General features: G+C 39.2%; 1 protein-coding gene across 5 annotated transcripts in view; it reads left to right on the forward strand.

The window, feature by feature from the left end:
- opa1 (OPA1 mitochondrial dynamin like GTPase) overlaps positions 1–21170 on the forward strand; it is a 45744-nt gene that overhangs the window by 19872 nt on the left and 4702 nt on the right. For all 5 annotated transcript variants that reach the window (XM_038301690.1, XM_038301686.1, XM_038301688.1 and 2 more), the window contains 8 exons: positions 1266–1431; positions 1614–1766; positions 1977–2085; positions 2971–3050; positions 3226–3366; positions 3443–3559; positions 3650–3743; positions 3972–4082. In XM_038301690.1, coding sequence (XP_038157618.1) covers positions 1266–1431; positions 1614–1766; positions 1977–2085; positions 2971–3050; positions 3226–3366; positions 3443–3559; positions 3650–3743; positions 3972–4082 — 971 coding nt within the window. The remainder of the gene's footprint in view (positions 1–1265; positions 1432–1613; positions 1767–1976; positions 2086–2970; positions 3051–3225; positions 3367–3442; positions 3560–3649; positions 3744–3971; positions 4083–21170) is intronic.

Raw genomic sequence — 21170 nt, forward strand, 5'->3', positions numbered from 1 at the left:
GGATCTGCAGCATTGAGTTGATTGTTAAGAAAATCCTATTCTAGAGTTTGAGGAATATTCCCAAAGAGTGAATTGCAGCTGGAGTCACTGCGCTGACAGTCAGCACACACAGACATATCCAGGATATGGGCTACAACAGTCTCATTACCTGTTAGGCCACGCCTGAACCCTTGATGGAGTCTGAAAAAAATGCTGGAATGTTGCTCAGTGGTCAAAATGCCAAATTTTTTAGTGAAAGACAATTTTATTTCAGTCATCTTCCCAGAGTCTTAGGGAGAGGGAAGGAGCACAGAGTCCAAGTTACTTTAGGTCCAGTTTACATGTCTGTGATCATTTTGGTGCCATGTCTCCCATAAAGAATAGGTGTAGTACTTTTAAGACAGGGTCGACTGATACCAGAGCAAACAAAACAACCCAGCTGAAGGCTGCTGTTAATTTTATATATTTATATATAATTTTGTTTTTGTTTTTCTGTTTAACTCTTCATAACATTGTAGCAGATCTCATGTTTGTTTTTTCTTTAATAAAACACACTGCTGGTCGATTATCTTGGTTTATACTTTCCATATGAGTATAGCTCATCTCATCTGCAGTGAGGAAAAGCTTGCTTTAATGAGATGTATGCATTGTGTTATGGCCATCCCCTGTGTGCGTGCTTCCAGTTTTCTTCAATCGATATTCTGATGAACGGCCCGTGGACAGGAGCAGGGGTGGCCCTGTTAGCCAGCCAGCACAATTGAAGATAGCATTTATTGACAGAGAGGAGAGCCAGCTGGAACAAAGGGGGCACTGCATGAAATATGAGCAAGTGTTTATGATTAATGAGAAAAGGGACAACAGTAAGAGGAGGACTCAGGGGGATTTTCAGTTTTGTCTCTGAGTAGCCATAAAGGAAAGTGGGGTGGGGGTAGCTTTAAAATGTTACCAGAGCTACTATAGAGCTGCAGTGGAATTTACCGTCAAGAGCATCTTCTGTCAATCCAATTACTAAAGCGAAAGCTTCTCTGTTGTGGGCAAACTCTGTGGCCAGCAGATTTCTGCCCCAGTGGATCATGTCACTGAGCTGCATAAAAACTTGGAGACTTTGAACAACACATTTCTGTCGGATCAATGCTAATAAACGGAACTAAAACAGGACAGTACAGATCTTAAAAAATTTTGACATGGATTTTAGCAGAAAACTAAGAGCAACTACAGACTGTATTACAAAAACAGAGCTTATTTGGCTGAGTAGTGAGGTTTTAACATGTTGATCCTCCTCACAGGGAGTCTATTCTGCAGAAGAAGCTCTGGGAACGTGTTTCCACTCATGTCATTGAGAACATCTACCTGCCTGCTGCCCAAACGATAGACTCTGGGACCTTTAACACAACAGTAGACATTAAGCTCAAACAGTGGACTGACAAGCAGCTTCCACACAAGGCATTGGAGGTAAATATTAAAAAAAAATCTGCATAATGTCAAAATCTCCTGGCAGCCTTACTGCTGGTTGATCGGTTTAGCACTTTCTCTTCAAGTATCAGACCTTGCAGGAAGCATCAAGAGCAATGCTTGCCTCATTTCAATCTCAGACCTTTCCTGCTCTTCTATACCTCTAATCTACCCCCTTTCAGGTTGCCTGGGAGACATTGCAGGAGGAGTTTGCCCGCTTTATGGCTGAATACAAAGGCAAAGACCAGGATGACATCTTTGACAAGCTGAAGGAGGCAGTGAAGGACGAGGGCATCAAGCGGCACAAGTGGAATGAGAGAGCCTTGGACAGCCTGGTAAACACAGAAAGTCAACTTGTCCAACGTGCAAAAATGTTAAGAGCTTCCTTTACTTCTTCATGCAACATTTCAGGCTTTCTGCCTCTATAAAAGAAAGGTGGTCTTAACATCTTGTATGTCCATTCTAACAAAGACCACATGTAGCATTGGGTTTATAGTTAAACTGCATGAATTTTCATCATATCCTCTCATGTATTTCTATGCCAGAGGGTGATCCAACACAATGCCTTGGAAGACCGGTCCATCACAGATAAACCTCAGTGGGACGCCGCAATCCAGTTCATGGAGGAAACGCTGCAGTCCCGCCTCAAAGACAGTATGTTGGCCATAACTGCCTTCTTTCAGTTGCAGTCTATTGAGGATCTGTAGATAAGAACTATTTTACACTTCATATGATTGGAAAAAGACCTTAACCTGGTTCTACAGTTGCTGTTTTAGACATGCAGAAAAAGTTATTGTCTACATACTTTCATGTCACAAAACTCATATATTTTTAACTTCAATATGTTTTTTTTCATTCATAAATTCAGTTTATAGAAATTAGTTAATTTGCTATATCAGAATATTATTTTCTTTTTTATTCCCTAAAGTTTGCACTATTAAAAAAACGTTTTTTTTTTGCATGGTATTCTAGTCATGTCAACCTCATCACTGGACAACTAAAAAGTCAGAAACACTCCTTCAGGTGATAAACAGAGGTTTTAATGCTAAGACTATATATTTATCGGGCCAAAATAGCTCTTAAACTTAGTCAGCTTTTCGACACCTCGAAACATAAAAAAAACAACATTAAAAGACATTCGATGAGTCTAAATATGTCTTTTTAAAATGAATAACCTTTCTGACTGAAATGCTTAATTAAGAGAAACATTGTATTTACTGATAACATGTCAAACTGTTAAATTATTCATTAAGTAAAGCAGCAATTTTTTAGTTTATGAATAATTTAAAGTGGGAGAGGAAGCATCATCACACTTCCCTTTGTAATAACTTTCACAAGTGAAGAGTTTTTTTTATACTTCCTTAACTGTGGTGCATTCACTGACTGGAAAAAGTATCTTTGAGTTTCTCGGTCACCTTTTCTTGTCAAATAATCTTCAGAACTAATCCATGAGGTCGACTAATACCTAAACAAACTGATTCATCGCACAGATGTGTATAGTTCTGTTTTATTCAGTTCTCTTTTTTCTTCCTCCTGAAGCTGAATCTGTGATAAGAGACATGGTGGGCCCTGACTGGAAGACAAGGTGGTTCAATTGGACGAACCGGACACCAGAACAGGTCAGAACCACAGACGGAACCATCTGTTGATACACAGAGATGTGATACTAGAGAGGCAAAACAGTTATAAAGATGCTATAAACGTTACATATCTGTTAAATCCTCAGAAGCTGTTTATTAATTTCTTTCACCCTTACCGAGTTTCTTTGTCGTGAAACCAACCCTGGTCTTACAGCATGTTCGAAATGAAACCAAGAATGAGCTGGACCGCTTGCTAAAGCTGCATGATGATCACACCGCCTACCTGGCCAATGACGAGGTCACCACTGTGAGGAAGAACCTGGAGGGACGGGGGGTAGAAGTCGACCCGGTGCTGGTAAGATAAAATGATTTTATATCTTATTTAGTCCAGCACATTTATTAAGCTTCTGAAATGTTTCCTGCCCATCTAGATCAAAGACACATGGCATCAGCTTTATCGCAGACACTTCTTGCAGAAAGCACTGAGCCACTGCAACCTCTGCAAGAGAGGTTTCTATTACTACCAGAGACACTTTGTTGACTCTGAGGTCAGTAGAGATCCTTTATTTAATTGCCTTGTTTTTCTGCTGGCTAACATATGTGTATAATCTGCCTGTTTTTATCCATTTCCACCTTAGCTGGAGTGCAATGATGTGGTGTTGTTTTGGAGGATCCAGAGGATGCTGGTCATCACGGCTAACACGCTCCGACAGCAGCTCACTAACACTGAGGGTGAGGACTGGAACAAGGCTGCTTATAAACAGCCTAAACAGGGAAAAGTTAAAAAGGACAAAGGACCAGATGTGCAGCTATTGTCAATATGAGAAACTGGTTTCTTGTATTTTTACTGCCATGTGTTGTAGAAAGCAGTTTGTCCAGAGGAGCTTTTTTTTATGGGAAGAGAATTTTATATTCATTATAAAATAGTAGTTTCATACACTTTCCTTTGGTTGTTTGCAGTCCGGCGGTTGGAGAAGAATGTCAAAGAGGTCTTGGATGACTTTGGGGAAGACATGGAGAAAAAGACTCAACTCATCACTGGCCGCAGAGTCCAGCTGGCTGAGGATCTCAGTAAGACAAAAAAAAAAAACACAGCAGACACTACTGTTTACCTCAGATTTTATATTAGCAGCACAAACTTAACATTTGTGTGATTTGCTTTTAATATATTCAAGTTGAGGGTCTCTGCTGCCTCTGTATTCATGAAGAGTCCCGCAGCTTTTAGCTCCATCTAAGTTCCTGTACACCCGATACCCAAGGAAAATGCTCCATAAGAAGCTTCTGTAGATCTATAACCAGCCGAGGATGTTATTTAGCCAAATGATTTGGGTGTATTGGATCATGTTGGCATTTTAAAGCAGCAGGAAGTGGATTCCAGAGGACCAGTTAAATGAAGTGCTGCCAAAGGTCAGTAGGTGGCAGTGGTGTTACAGGAGTCAATGTTAACTATCACTGGGTTAGATTAGTGAGGGTTGACAGCTGTTGTCAGAACTGCTTTTGAAAAGGGTTTTGCTCTCTCAGGTACTTGATTCAATAAACCACAATCACCTCATATTAGAACCATCATTTTAAAACAAAAAAACCAGTAGATGTATGTAGAAGCTCTTCTCTCAGGCTTCAGTTTTATCCTTCAAGCATGTCTTTGCTGGGCTTGCTTATAAATTGTCATGGTGATTGATTCTTTATAGTTTAATAACTGCGTGTTGTAAGAACTATTTACTTATATCTTAAGCAGTACTGGGAAAGTAACTTAAAAAAATAACTAGTCAGTTACTAGTTACTAGTCCAAAAGTTACTAACCTCGTTAACTGCCCTGTGAAAGTAATTTGTTACTAGCCAAAGTAACTAAAGTTATTTTTTTATGTTTTAAAATGTCAATGTGGAAAAACTTTTTTGTTCCTGGAATTTCAATAGAAATAGAGCTTAAATTATGGAATATAAGGTGCTTGTTATTAATTAATAATTAATTTAAAAGTCTACATGTCTGAAAACATTGAAAACTAATCTGCATTACTTAGATTGTGTGAGCTGAAATATAATGTGGATGTGATCATGTTTCTTGTTTAGAAAAAAACTGTTTTAAAACTTTATATTTTTGCACTTTGACAGCCTTCAGTTGGCCACAAAACAGATATGAAGCTGAGGAATAATGCCTTTCTAGCAATTTAACAAAATCAAAATGTACTTGGCATAAGATTTAAACAGGATTACACTGTTCTATATAAAAAAAAAAAACTAGGAGGACTGTATGAGCCCAGGATTTTGTATGAAAAAACATAAACCATGAAAAGTAAAAAAATTTTAGCCCTGCTTCTTTAAATTACAGTTTTTAACTGATGTTGATATGGTCTTTGTTCTCGCTAATAATTAGCATATCCCCAAATGTTTAGCCTTCATTGAGAATTTTTCCTGTAGGAACGCTTTCATAGAATCAGAGGCTCTGCGCCGTCGTCTCTGTGTTAATGCTGAAGTTGCACATAGCTGTTGCATGCATCACGTACGCTTACACCATCAAACTGTAGTCCTCATCTATAAGCGTTGGGTAATAAATAACGAATCTGTTTAAAGCATAGCGACGACATACCTGTTACTGTCTTTTACAAAGTAATTAGTTACAGGGATAGTTATTATAAAAGTAAGGTAGTTAAAGTAACACATTACTTAATTAATTAGTCCCAGCACTGATCTTTAGAGTACTGCTGATATTACCCGATGTTAAAATCACCTCCTTGTTTTATCAAAGATGTTAGTTAATATGAGGTTTTTTTAGGTAAAGCAACTTTACTCAGGATGAATGTTAGAATAGAAATATCACATTTATTCCCTCCTTTATCAGTCTGTCTGTATGATGATAGGAATGAGTGACTGTTTTTAGGTTCCACTTTTGAAGTTTTCTTGTGAACCAAATTTTCAGCCTAATCCGTCTTATTATTCAATTCTCTATTCCTCCTGCTGACCAGTAGTGAAGGTGCTCCTAAAACATCACTGGATTGCTTTAATGCAATATTCCACACAAACCTTTTCAGCTACAGTTTTGTGTTCATTCAAGCTGAACTGGTCACTTCGCTTCATCACAACTTGTCCTAAAAAACAATTTGATCAATTAGAAACTGAAAGGTGAGGTTTTAGCAGACGGGTAATTACACACGATATTCTGTGGGTTCATGAGGGTACCTCCTATCTCGTTAAACTACCTGCCTGGTGCTTTAAAATAAACATTTTCCTGTCCTCTTTAGGCGTACATATATTTATGTTTAGTGGATAGAAGGCTGGTGGGGAGAATACAGGTGCTGGTCATAAAATTAGAATATCATGAAAAAGTAGATTGATTTCAGTAATTCCATTTAAAAAGTGAAACTTGTATATTATATTCATACATTACATACAAACTCATATATTTCAGATGTTTATTTTGTTTAATTTTGATGATTACAAATGACAACAAATGAAAATCTCAAATTCATCATTTCAGAAAATTAGAATATTACTGAAGACCAATAAAAACAAAGGATTTATAGAAATGTTGGCCAACTGAAAAGTATGAACATGAAAAGTATGAGCATGTACAGCACTCAGTATTTAGTTGGGCCTCCTTTGGCCTGTATTACTGCAGCAATGCGGCGTGGCATGGAGTCGATCAGTCTGTGGCACTGCTCAGGTGTTATGATAGCCCAGGTTGCTCTAATAGTGGCTTTTAGCTCTTCTGAATTGTTGGGTCTGGTGTATTGCATCTTCTTCTTCACAATACCCCATAGATTTTCTATGGGGTTAAGGTCAGGAGAGTTTGCTGGCCAATTAAGAACAGGGATACCATGGTCCTTCAACCAGGTACTGGTAGCTTTGGCACTGTGTGCAGGTGCCAAGTCCTGTTGGAAAATGAAATCTGCATCTCCAAAAAGTTGGTCAGCTGCAGGAAGCATGAAGTGCTCTAAAACTTCCTGGTATGTGGCTGCGTTGACCCTGGACCTCAGAAAACACAATGGACCAACACCAGCAGATGACATGGCACCCCAAACCATCACTGACTGTGGAAACTTTACACTGGACTTCAAGCAACGTGGATGAAGTGCCTCTCTTCTTTTCCTCCAGACTCTGGGACCTTGATTTCCAAAGGAAATGCAAAATTTACTTTCATCAGAGAACATGACTTTGGACCACTCACCAGCAGTCCAGTCCTGTTTCTCTTTAGCCCAGGCAAGACGCTTCTGACGCTGTCTGTGGTTCAAGAGTGGCTTGACACAAGGAATGCGACAGCAGAAACCCATGTCTTTCATACGTCTGTGTGTGGTGGTTCTTGAAGCACTCACTCCAGCTGCAGTCCACTCTTTGTGAATCTCCCCCACATTTTTGAATGGGTTTTGTTTCACAATCCTCTCCAGGGTGCGGTTATCTCTCTTGCTTGTACACTTTTTTCGACCACATCTTTTCCTTCCCTTCGCCTCTCTATTAATGTGCTTGGACACTGAGCTCTGTGAACCGCCAGCCTCTTTAGCGATGACCTTTTGTGTCTTGCCCTCCTTGTGCAAGGTGTCGATGGTCGTCTTTTGGACAACTGTCAAGTCAGCAGTCTTCCCCATGATTGTGTAGCCTATAGAACTAGACTGAAAGACCATTTAAAGGCTTTTGCAGGTGGTTTGAGTTAATTAGCTGATTAGAGTGTGGCACCAGGGGCCATCAATTTTGAACCTTTTCACAATATTCTAATTTTCTGATATGATGAATTTGAGATTTTCATTTGTTGTCATTTGTAATCATCAAAATTAAACAAAATAAACATCTGAAATATATGAGTTTGTATGTAATGTATGAATATAATATACAAGTTTCACTTTTTAAATGGAATTACTGAAATCAATCTACTTTTTCATGATATTCTAATTTTATGACCAGCACCTGTACACAACCAGTAGAAACCAACAGCGCCTGTTATGCGACTACGGCCACCAGTTATTTCAGCGAACTGAATCATTCTACTTTTATTAACTTCTTTAACATGGCATCACATTTTCAATTTTAGGATTCCTGCTGTCACGAGGAAACTCTTAACTGATATAATTTCTATCTAGATTAATTGAATATGTTAAAACTCAAACTCAAAAATAATATTAGGCTGACAAAACATACTTGGATTAAACCAACAGGTTTAAGTTTCTTTTTTTGTCAGTCATAATGACACAACATCATTACATTGTCTTTAAAATACAAACAATCATCACATAATACAAGATACTTAGATTGATCTACAGGTGGCAGATTTCTTTATTTTGGTGAGTCAAGAGGGGGAGGGACATCCTGTCTATCATCTCATTATAAGGACTTCAAACTTGTCTGTCTATCTGATCTTTCTCTAATATTGGGGTTAAACGGTATGATTAGAGGATGTTGGGCTTACCACCACGTTTATACACAGTTCAAATACTCAAAGACTGAAATACTTGATAACTAATTAATATTAGATCTTCAGACAGGAGTTTTCATTGACCCTGATTTGCAGGGAAAGTCGGAGTCTGATTCTTGACTTGAGTGGGTGCCGCCCATATGCAGTAGAATAAGGCATGTAGCTCCTGAAAAACAGCAGAGCTTAAATCGACATCTTCTTTTCATAGTTTTGTTTTATTTGTTCCTTTGGTTTGAATTGGGTAGATGGGAGAACAAGCTCACACGGTCTGAGTCCATACCACAGTGTGTGGAAAACAGCCTAAACCTGCCTTGCCTTGTCAGCCCTAAAAGGCAAATCAATCCCAAACTTTTCCAATCAACAGGCACAGCTTTCCCACTTCCCTCTGCCTCTCTGAGGAATGAGGTTTGAACCTGTTAAATAAAACAATAATGTTAAAACAGCTGAGCAAGAACGGTCTGCTCTGTGTTTCACTACCGTGTTAATACCTTTTGCAATTTTTGTAATGAGAATAAATTAGGATTTCTTTCAGGTGGAACAACAAAACATATTAGGACCGAAATTATAGATGCAGTTATTTTTTGATTATTAAAACAATTTCCATGTAATTAAGTCGTTGAACATTCGTTTACCAAACTATACAGATTCTAAAGTGTAAACTCATCTGAAAAACAATGAAAGAATAACCACCTCAGAGCTGTAATTAAACCAAAACTGTACTGAAGTCAACACAAGATGTAAAACTTTATCTGTCTGCATATATAGTCTATCCAGAACTTCTCAGCTTCTTCTGGTTCAAATTCTGTTAAAAAATCTCATCTTAAGCACCTTTAGCAATCTGAATAAATCGGCAAATGATTGTTTGGCATAAATAACCAATAGTTGGAGCCTTACAACATGGTGCATAATAAAATAGTAGATAATCAATGAATGAAACCTTAAGTGTTGCTCTGAATTTGTAGTTGGTTCAGTTTTACTCATAGCTGATAAACCCTGTTTTATGGCACCTGCCTTCATGCAGTGCAATCTCGGTATAATGCCAGCTGTTTTGTGAAGGCCTCACAAGTTTACTTGGAGAATAACTGGTATCATAAAGACAAAGGAATAAGGGGGAGTGAAAGCTGTGGAGACGTTAAAGAGGAGTTCATGTTCTCAAACAAGTACCGTTAGATCCACAATCTAAACATAGAAGGAGTATGGCAGCACTGCAGGCCTAATAAGACAGTCCACCTAAAGATCAAGGACAAGAACGGCTCAGGAGGGAGGATCAGTTGGCAAAACAACCAGTTTTTCTGAATTACACAAATCTGGCTCAAGCTGAAGATCATATAGTTTATGCTGATCAAAGAAAACTGTTTGCATCTTGTGTTGAAACAGCAGCTGAACATTGAAGATGTCTGATTAGATAAGACCACCATGGATTTTCTATTGTATTTGCTTTCAAATGCTATGATTAACAAAAAACAACCAAACCCTGTGATCATATATGGCCACTATAAACAGTGGTGGTGGCAGCATCATGCTGTGGGATGGTTTTCTTCAGCTGGGGCTCAGAAGGTGTTAGATGGGTGGAGCTAAACACAGTCCTGTCCTGAGGCCCAGCTGTTAGAAGACGCTAAAGACTTTGAACTGGGCTCGAGGTTCACCTACCAGCAGGACGACCATCATCGACGTCCATCTAGAACCTCGACAGAATCTTTTAGATACTGAAACAGTCATGCGTTTGGATGTCCAGGAGCTAAAACCAGCTCAGAATATTACTTCTCACAGATCCCTTCCATCCAGAGACTGGAAAGGAAATAAACTAGCAGCTGTTGTGGAGCAACATTTTGGTTCTTTAAATCATTGCCCCAGATGGGCTTAATGCAGTTGTATGCATTGAGTGAATGGGGTGTAAACATTTTACAGGAAGCACAGGATTTGAATTTCACCATTAATGTTTTTTTTTTTTTTTTTTTGAAAACCAATTAAAGGAAGATAAAATCCTTGAAATCTAAACGCTAAGAAACCTCTGGCCTGATGTGGTGCAAATGTCTGCTCTGCTGTCTAATGTCTGCGTGTTTAATGTCAGCTGTTAGCAGAAACTGCCTCAGCCAGCCGATGAACTGCCCTGACCACAGCTGTTTCTGGTGTGCTTGTTTAGATCAGGGGTTAAGAGCCCTTGACGGGAGTTACACCTACACCTGAGGAGAAATCTGCGCTTGGGGACATTTTCTCTGTCTGTGAAGCCACTGTTTTCCTGGCATTATGAAACCATCTCCCCTTGGATATGTAGATCATCCCTCTGAAGCTCAGAGTATGACCCCCCCCCCGCCCCATAGGTCAACAGGTCAGCAGGCCTAATACAAAGGGTTATTTAATCCAGGTATCTATTAACTCGCTTGGTCTCTCTGATTCTGTCATATTCTGTCAAGCACATGTTATGCTTCTTAACGGAGGGAGACTGAAAGAATAGGAAATCAGAGAGGGGACCTTCACCTGACATCTCCTTCTGTTAGAAAAAAGGAGGGAGCAAAGGAGGAGGACGAGGGAGAGATATGAGACCAGGGAAAGGATAAACACACTTAACAAAGGCAGAAATATTCTCCTGAGGGCGGTCTCCTGGTAAGCTCTGTTTGCCCCTGCTTGCAGACAGCCTCAACTTGTCTTAGGTTACAAATAGAGGTCAGGTGCGTGCGTCACTGTGCGAGTGTAAAAGCACCTTTAATGAATGAAGATCAGTGTGAACTGCAGAGGGGCTGTGTGTCTACGTGTGCCGGACTAGCTGCATGGCACAACTCTGCCTCTGGAGCAAAGCCCAGGCCTAATGTGCAGCCCAGAGCAGAGACTTCCGCTGGAGTTTCCTTTGCCCACATTAGGAAAACTTCGAGGTTTCAATGAGTTTTAGTTTGTGCCTAACGTGACAGAGAGCAATGCATTACTGATCGTCAACCGTAATTATTGTATTATTGTAATTATTGCCTCTTCATCTGCTTTACAAAAGAATTTGTTTCCATCGTCCAAAAATTTATTCTCATTACCCTTTTGCCATTCACTTTGTGTTTGGACTTTGTTATATGTTTCATATCAGTCACATGAATTTTACACAGTGAGAGTAACAGCCAAAAATGTCCTGCTCAGTTTTTATTTCTATTGCTCTTTGCAGTTTCTCATAAAGAATAAGCTTGTGGCCCTTGCAGAAAAATCTAAAAAGTCTATTATCTGTGTCAATTTCCTTTATTTTAAGCAGAAAAGCCAATATTTAAGTGAAACTTCTCCCAATTTAGTGTTATACATCAGATAATGCTTTGTCAAAATAACCGTTATCCCTTTAGACAGACCTTATTTGTCATTTTGTACACACAGTGTAAAAAAAAAGAAATTTCTTTCAGTACAGCTCTTAAGACATTTTCATTTTTTAAAGTGCAGCCGTGATAAAGGTAAGCAGTGGTGATAGATTTTTTTGGCGTGTTTTATTATCTCTGTTTGTAAATGAATCAGTATAAGGTGCTGTTCAAATCAAAGCTGTTAAATTTCAGTCCATTCACCTCACAGCCGGGGTTGATTTAGAAGAACACCTGACCACTGCACAAACTATTACTTTAGGTTTAACGATATTCACTGGAGGCTTGCAGGCACTGATGAGTCTAATATTCTGAGGAAAATTGTGGGCTCCTCTGAAACAAGGTTATCTGAGGGTTAAGGAACAACAGGTGTCAACAGAGGGTCCTTTAAAAAATGGAGATAATATGTGAAGTGCTTGGCTTGTCTGAGCATGCAGTAACTTTCTCCGCTTGCCGGTGAGGAAGCAGAACACAATAAAGCCGTGGTTGTCTGGGCTTGCTCAGCGGAATGCCCTCTCAGCCTCACGCTCACTTTGTTTCCTTTCATCTGCTCCCCCTGCGTCTCCTCAGAGCAGTTTCCCTCACGGTGATTAGTGAGGGCTCAAGGAGAAGTGCTCCTCTGTTCTGCTCTGCTTTAGGGCGGACGTATGATGTTAGGGTGCTGTGGTTAACATCTTCCTGTGAGCAGGATATATGGCAGCACTCACTTTACTTAGACATTCTGACTAGTTCATGTTTCTGAACTTCCGTCACAAAGATGGTGGGAGAAAAATCACTGAATTAAAAATATATGGTTTCCGCAAAAAAAATAAGATTTTCTTTTTTTAAAAGCATAAAAATATAGTTGCTTTTGGTAAAATTAAAATCCGTATCCAAATAGTGATGTGAAAGGGGACTGACTTTAAGTAACCGGTTCAAGGTATGGGTCGGTCACTATTTCAGAGAAAATCTAACACCTTTAAATACTTTGAGAGAAATTTTTGTTTTTTTTCTCCTTGATAAAACCTTAATGTACCTTACATGAAATTATTACGTAATTAATTTCCACAAACAGCTGTATTGCCCCCCTTAGTGGTCTAAAATAAAAGTTAAATCAAATTTTTCCTCAGATATTAAATCAATGATTCTTTATACATTTATTTTAACCTTTTAGAAGAATTTATTCATAAATAAACTTTTAATATTGATGTCAGGAGCAGAGACGAGGTCACGCTGTGAGGGAGAAGATGCTGGAATGCAGCTCTGTCATTAGATGCGACTTATATTTGGATCTGTTTTTAGCCTGTTTTATTCTCTATTAGTGTAGATGCTGTAATCTTCAGTCTCTGTGTGTGAGTTTCTGAGGGGCTACTAACATTTCATAACACAGGATGTTCCATGAGAGAAAGAAAGAAATGTCATGAAGGCATCTCTGATTCTTCTCTCCTTAGTAATAACTTCCACGCTAAAAAAAGATTTGACAATACTAGAAAAATGTGCCTAAATGTTTCTAATTGTCATGATAACCATGTAACGCGTGATTTTGATAAAATCAAAACCTGGATAATGTCTTTCTAATTTTAATTGGTAATCATCAAACCCAGAGTGGTGAATGAGTTATTTTTCCCTCCATTAAGAAAAAAACAAACAAACAAACAAACAAACAAATATCTTAAGTTTTTTACAGAGTTGCTTCAGGTTGATTTCTTCCCTTTTGGCTTTGAAACAGGAACAGAAACGAGACAAAAAGTAATTTTGTAATTATCTAAGGAAGAAGAAATAACAGAATAAACAGTTTTTAATGCAAGTTTAATCCTCCAACTGTTTATTCAAACCTTCATTTTCTCTTAAGCCAGGTGTTAAAACCCGATCCTTTCAGGGGGATAATTTGTACTTCCATTCTGAAGTAGATGGCACTCCTCCACTGATCCTTTGTTAGTTTCTACTCTTAAGCTTTTGTCTTTTTCCTTATGCTCCTCTTCCTGCATAAGATTTTTTTATCTTCTGAGTTAAATCCAAACAAACAGTTTCAGTGTTTTTTTTTTTTACATAGGAGGAAATCTCAGTGTTCCTTCTATCAAATGTTAATCCATTTATATTGAATTACATGTTTTAAGCATGTTTAAATAGCTTATTCTGCAGCTTTCCAAACAGATTAAGAGTCATAAGTTTTTAACTCAATTTATCCGCATGCTGCCCTCATTACTATGGTTATAAATGTGCTACATATCTTTACCAAGTCAGTTTTGTAGATCTAAAAACATTTCACATTTGTTTTATTCTATTTATCCCCCCCTCTTCCCATGTTCAAAGCTCTGACAGACCAGCTGCTGCCATTTACCAAAGTCAAGAGCTGCTTCTCATTCCGCTGTTTCCATCACCCATTTCTTCGATTTTATTCCCCAGACACTTCTTTCTTTCACTCATCACCCGACCCATCCATCCTGCCTGGTGTCATGATCCAGGAACATCTTTCTCCTGCAACATTACAGTATATTATAATAACACATCTACACTCCTGTTAAAAAAGAGACCAGGATAGAAATTAAAAAATAAAATGACAAGTGGTGTAAATATAAGTATTAAATTTGTGAAACTGGGATGAAAGTTTGAAGAGATATTGAAGCGTTCCTTCTCCCTGCAGTTAGTTGGGTCCAGTATAGGAAAGAGAAGGGCAAAAAAAGGATGTGGTAGGATAAAAAGGGAATCATCCAGATGCCTGGTCACATGTTCCCAGCACATTGGAGCTACCACAGACCAGCTCCCATTCCTTACCCTGTCACTTGAACACAAGCCTGTAATACCTTACAACAGGTGCTACTCGAGAGAAAATGGAAAATAACGTACATAATTTGTGTGGCTTTTAAACACTATATTTTATAAAGATAAATGTTATCAGTTCAAAAGTGAATTTAATGTTAATTGATCTTATTAATCAACTGTTCATTTAAACTCGTTTTCTCTGGTATCTACAGGGTCTTCCATAAATGTTACACTAAGAAAGAAAATGTAATTCCAGCGGGATTATGGGTAGAAACTTGCTTGGATTTGAATGGCCCTGACTGACTGTATTCATATTTAAAAATGAGTTTCACTAAATAAAACACAATTATAGTTGGAAAATGAATTAATTTGCTTTGAAAATGTGTTTTGTTGCATTGGAATTTAAACGGTCCATTATGTCTTTCAGTTGTATAGTTTGGTAAACCGAAAGGAGGCCCAGCAGGGGAGGTTTAGAATCATTTTCAGTCAGAGGGATGCAAATTCTACTCTAATAAACCATCAATGACAATTCAGTTAAATTATCCAGACAGACGGCAGAACAATATGTAGGGATGGGAATCGAATAACCGGTTCCTGTTCAGAACCGGTTCCGTATTTTCCGATTCCGTGGCATCGTTTGGCAGCTCGCTGAACGATTCTTTTTTCGATTTCCGCAGCACCAGAGCCTAGAGCGTCGGCTCTGGGGAGCACGACTTACGTCACGTTTTTTACGTAAGTTACGCAAGTTGGAAGAACTATTCGAGGAGGAAGACAACGAGCTGCGGTCACTTTGTGAATCAAAGCCCCGTCTTTCCTTAGCCCAGAGGGTAGATCAGGAAATCCAGCTCTGTAAAAGCTTGCCCTCCATCCCCTGCAGGGATAGCGCCACACTGTGGTGGTGGAACAAGCAAGATACGCTGCCCTTGCTATCTGGACTGGCTGAAAACTACCTCTGTGTGCAGGCTTCCTCCACCCCATCTGAGAGGGTGTTCTCCACGGCTGGAGACACCATAAGCCCTGAAAGATCCCGTATCCTTCCAGAAAAAGCAGATATGCTCATCTTTCTGCAAAAGAACTGTTAATTTTCCCTACTACTGTTTTATAATTAGTATTTTTTGTTATTTAAAATAGGTTATTATCCCATCATTTGTTATTAGACATTGTTGGTTATTAAGTTTGTTCTTGTATTTATTTTTCATTTAAACACGGATGTTACTCCAGTTTCACATTTCCTGTGGACATCTTGATCTTGTTGAGTTTGTAAGATTGTGCAATAGCTAAGTAAACAGAGTTGATGCTGATAATCAAACTGTTTGTTCTCCCTTTTTCCCCAAATTGGAATCGAAAAAAGAATCGATAAAGAATCGAATCGTTTCATAGAATCGAAAAGGGAATCGGAATCGTGAAAATCTTTTCAATTCCCAACCCTAACAATATGGCCAAAACATATCAATATACTAGATCAATTTCAGGCTGTTTGATCAATTTAAATATCAATAAAATCAAAATCAAGGCCTCTGAAAGATGCATCAGAATCATGTACAAACGTATGACAACTATTTGGCTATGTTTATAAAACCCCATTTCCATTTAAAGCATTCCAAAGTAACATTTTTACCTTAATATATCCTATTTTAAGTCCCTGTGTTGGTAATCTAAGAGTTAATGGGTGGGCTGCCATCTCTTCCTGCTGGCTCTAGTCAGAAAGCCAAACTTTCAAACCTTGTACCACTGATCTGGTGCTAACAGCTTGTGCCGAACATGAGCTGTCCTCATAATATTGAATTGCCTAGCTTTAATTGAATTCCTTGCTGACTCGGTTGCCTGTTTGAATTCCTTGAAATTCAGATATAAAGCAAACTTTTTTTTTCAGATGCATTATTTTGATCAGACTGATCCCAACTCAACAGAAACCTGTGTAATCTAGTAAATCCAATCTATATGAAGCCAAGAAAACTGTTCTATTGGCTGTAATGGGTTTGGGTTTTGTTTATAGATGTGAAGATGTTACTGTTCAGAGCAGCTAGGGGCACCTGGTCCATAGAGCCGATCTGTTGTAGCTAATGGAGTCATCACAGGCCTAGAACCATGCTTGCATCTTTAAACACTGGTTGGCCGAACACAGATGCCTAATTTAAGATAATTCCTTAATCTTGGACAGAGTCTGGATGCCCCTGGATCATGAGGTCTCAAAATGTTAAACCCAGTGCCTCTAATACCACCATCTATAGCCCCACCATAAAGTTCTACCTTCTAACCCTTAAAAGCTTTAAGCAGTGTTTGCAAATACAACCAATGAAGTCATCATCTGGTTCTTTTCAAAGTTTTTTTTCCCCTCCATAAATGTTGCTGTTTTCCTTTTGTCTGGCCTACGGCTGACCCCAGGCTCTGACCCATTCAGACCTATGAATCCCTCTCCCCAGGTTGGACGCATCACTCCCAGGCATCTGTTTTCTAGATAAGACCCCTGAGTGCTGGTGGTGATTCATTGCTCTGCCACTGACATGGCATTCAGGCTGCTGACATACTCACTTTCCCTGCATCCACCTCTCCTGTGGCTTAGCTTTTATAGCAAACATCCAGATTTGGTGACAAATCAAGCAGCACGCTGAGGAAGCTGCCTTTCTGTTTGTTACATTAAAAGATCCACTTTCAGAGGTGGAAACTGAGTGTTTTAACGTTCACTTTGACTGTTGCATTCATGAGATATAAACATGATTTTTTCCTGCATCATGACTGGCTCCGTCTAAGACCCTCTTCTTCTGACCATGCCGAAAACTGCTGATTTCTTTCTCAGGACGTCACAGCTGAATGCTCTGTCTTTGGCTGTCTGCAGCTACTGAAATCGTTCTATCTGCACTTCTTTACTACAGCCTCCAATTCTTCACCGCTCCTGCTGTTCACATCCTGTGAGGAAGCTGGCCCATCTTCAGTTAGAAGGGATTCGTTTGCAGACCTCCCTCTCTTTTTTATTCTCACCTTTCTTTCTTTTTCTTTTGCCTTTCTTCTCTGTGTTGGTCACTTGTTCAGAAGGGCTGTGTAGTTAAATTACCGGCCAATTAAATGCTTTTTGCCTCAGCCCTCCTCCTGCCAGCCCTTCGGCCAGTGTGAGCTTATGGGCTCCTCTGAGGGCCAGTGAATGAGATATCATTTCATGTGGAGATCAGTCGAGTAAAGGCCTTAAAAGAGAGGATTTGGGGGGAAAGGCTTCTCATTTTTTCTTCCTCCACCCTCTGCAACCCACACACACCCAGGCATCTCTAAAAGAGGCCTCTGGGATTGAGGGGAGAGGATTATGGGAATATTCATGACCAGATAAATGGGTGAGCGGTTGAATGACTGTGTTTTGGGGCTCATCTCTTAAGTAAACAGGAGCCTAAATGGAGTCTTAAACCGCTACTCCCTTTCTGCACAGTGAGAAACAAGCAGCGGTCACTCTGACCACTGTTTTTTGTTTCATTTCCACAGGATGGTGAAAAGAAAGCCCTGTCATGGCCTCTTCTTTATCATGCTTGGGCCTTTTGGTTGCAAACAGATGGTGTTTGGGGGAAATAATATCAAGCCTTTCAGCGATTTTATTCCCAGAATATTGGCCTCTGTGAAAGGAGCTCTTCATACCTGGCTGCAACCTCCTAGGTTCCTAAGAGCTGCCAGGTGCATCTTCCTGTCCAGGAATGGGTTATAGCCGTTAGATCTCTGATTGAAGGCATTTATAGCATTTATTTTATCTAATAACTAGATTTTTGCTTGGATAATTTAACAGAAGTGGTGGAAAACAAAATGGAGATTCCATACTTGGAAAATATAACCCTAAAAAAGTAAAATGGTTGATTACAGTTAATGGCAAACTTTTTATGCAAGTTTAGCTGTGTGTGTTTATTAATTCAATCAACTTTCACTGCATGGAGTTTAGTGCTCTTTTACTTGCTAAAAATTATAATTAAATTAAACTGAATTTAATTGAAACACATAATGATGAAAACAAACACAAATATTTTTTCATGGAATTTTATGGCATACATTTAGTATTACACAGTTAAAGTTTTATACCATAAATGGACATTTTAAAGTGGAGCCACTACTAGACTTGGTGGGTCATTTCCTTCACTTAGGGTTGTGGTTAAATGACACATTAAGATGTAGTTTTCCCTCTTTATTTTTCTGAGCCGCACCAAATATTGGTGCCAGTTAACTTTGTTGATTCCATCTTTTGGGATCAATGAAGTTTGAGTCGATCAATCAAAACAGATGCAATGTAATCAGTAACTATGGGAACCTTCTTTTTCAATCTGATTTTTGGCCCCATTCCCCCCATTTATTAGCCTGGGTGCCATTCCGAACTTAGTCCCGCCCACAATGTTTGAGGTCGGGAAGTTCGGTCTGGCATTGCTCAATAGTAGCGCGAGTATGCTCGCACAATATCTGGTGGGCCAATCAAATTGTCAGGGCGGGCTTTATATGATGATGGACAGATGATCAACAGTAACGTAATCAACCACGTGACCAAAGCGCGCTTTAGTGACAACAACAATGGCTGCCGCTGGAGAGTTGAGGTGTGTAGATTCTGCTATTAGGTCTGTTGTAGAAGATATTGACAGCAAATAAAATTTTAAAAGAGGAACAAAGAAACGCGATCAAGGCTCATCTACTTATTCTAGGCGTGCAACTGCACGCTTTGATTTTTGTTGACAACAACTATGCGTTGCTTAACATACGTCACGCACTCCGTTGCTCTTATTGGTTGTAGGTCTATCCAATTGAGTGCAGAGGCATTTTTCCCCCTGGTTCATTCAAAACACGCCCCATAATCACAGCTCTATGGAGCAGTATCAGACTCATATTCTGACTAGAATTGAGTAGGACTATGTCAGGCTACCCATTTATGACCACAGGGTAAAATATCTACAGACGTTAACATGTGGAAAATTTCTTCGATCCGATTTAAATCTTGGTTGATCTGGTTACATGAACACTAAATAAAATGATCCGATCATGTATACAGGTGCTGGTCATAAAATTAGAATATCATGAAAAAGTAGATTGATTTCAGTAATTCCATTTAAAAAGTGAAACTTGTATATTATATTCATACATTACATACAAACTCATATATTTCAGATGTTTATTTTGTTTAATTTTAATGATTACAAATGACAACAAATGAAAATCTCAAATTCATCATATCAGAAAATTTGAATATTGTGAAAAGGTTCAAAATTGATGGCCCCTGGTGCCACACTCTAATCAGCTAATTAAGTCAAACCACCTGCAAAAGCCTTTAAATGGTCTTTCAGTCTAGTTCTATAGGCTACACAATCATGGGGAAGACTGCTGACTTGACAGTTTTCCAAAAGACGACCATCGACACCTTGCACAAGGAGGGCAAGACACAAAAGGTCATCGCTAAAGAGGCTGGCTGTTCACAGAGCTCAGTGTCCAAGCACATTAATAGAGAGGCGAAGGGAAGGAAAAGATGTGGTCGAAAAAAGTGTACAAGCAAGAGAGATAACCGCACCCTGGAGAGGATTGTGAAACAAAACCCATTCAAAAATGTGGGGGAGATTCACAAAGAGTGGACTGCAGCTGGAGTGAGTGCTTCAAGAACCACCACACACAGACGTATGAAAGACATGGGTTTCTGCTGTCGCATTCCTTGTGTCAAGCCACTCTTGAACCACAGACAGCGTCAGAAGCGTCTTGCCTGGGCTAAAGAGAAACAGGACTGGACTGCTGGTGAGTGGTCCAAAGTCATGTTCTCTGATGAAAGTAAATTTTGCATTTCCTTTGGAAATCAAGGTCCCAGCGTCTGGAGGAAAAGAAGAGAGGCACTTCATCCACGTTGCTTGAAGTCCAGTGTAAAGTTTCCACAGTCAGTGATGGTTTGGGGTGCCATGTCATCTGCTGGTGTTGGTCCATTGTGTTTTCTGAGGTCCAGGGTCAACGCAGCCACATACCAGGAAGTTTTAGAGCACTTCATGCTTCCTGCAGCTGACCAACTTTTTGGAGATGCAGATTTCATTTTCCAACAGGACTTGGCACCTGCACACAGTGCCAAAGCTACCAGTACCTGGTTGAAGGACCATGGTATCCCTGTTCTTAATTGGCCAGCAAACTCTCCTGACCTTAACCCCATAGAAAATCTATGGGGTATTGTGAAGAAGAAGATGCAATACACCAGACCCAACAATTCAGAAGAGCTAAAAGCCACTATTAGAGCAACCTGGGCTATCATAACACCTGAGCAGTGCCACAGACTGATCGACTCCATGCCACGCCGCATTGCTGCAGTAATACAGGCCAAAGGAGGCCCAACTAAATACTGAGTGCTGTACATGCTCATACTTTTCATGTTCATACTTTTCAGTTGGCCAACATTTCTATAAATCCTTTGTTTTTATTGGTCTTCAGTAATATTCTAATTTTCTGATATGATGAATTTGAGATTTTCATTTGTTGTCATTTGTAATCATCAAAATTAAACAAAATAAACATCTGAAATATATGAGTTTGTATGTAATGTATGAATATAATATACAAGTTTCACTTTTTAAATGGAATTACTGAAATCAATCTACTTTTTCATGATATTCTAATTTTATGACCAGCACCTGTACATGTACCAGGCATTCAATCAGATTAAAACATTTGAGCAGAACTGTCTAGTTTTCACTGTAGTAGTAGTAGTAGAAGAAGAAG

Source organism: Cyprinodon tularosa, unplaced genomic scaffold (assembly GCF_016077235.1).
Source record: "Cyprinodon tularosa strain WSP-4 unplaced genomic scaffold, ASM1607723v1 ctg471, whole genome shotgun sequence".
Lineage (NCBI taxonomy): Eukaryota > Metazoa > Chordata > Actinopteri > Cyprinodontiformes > Cyprinodontidae > Cyprinodon > Cyprinodon tularosa.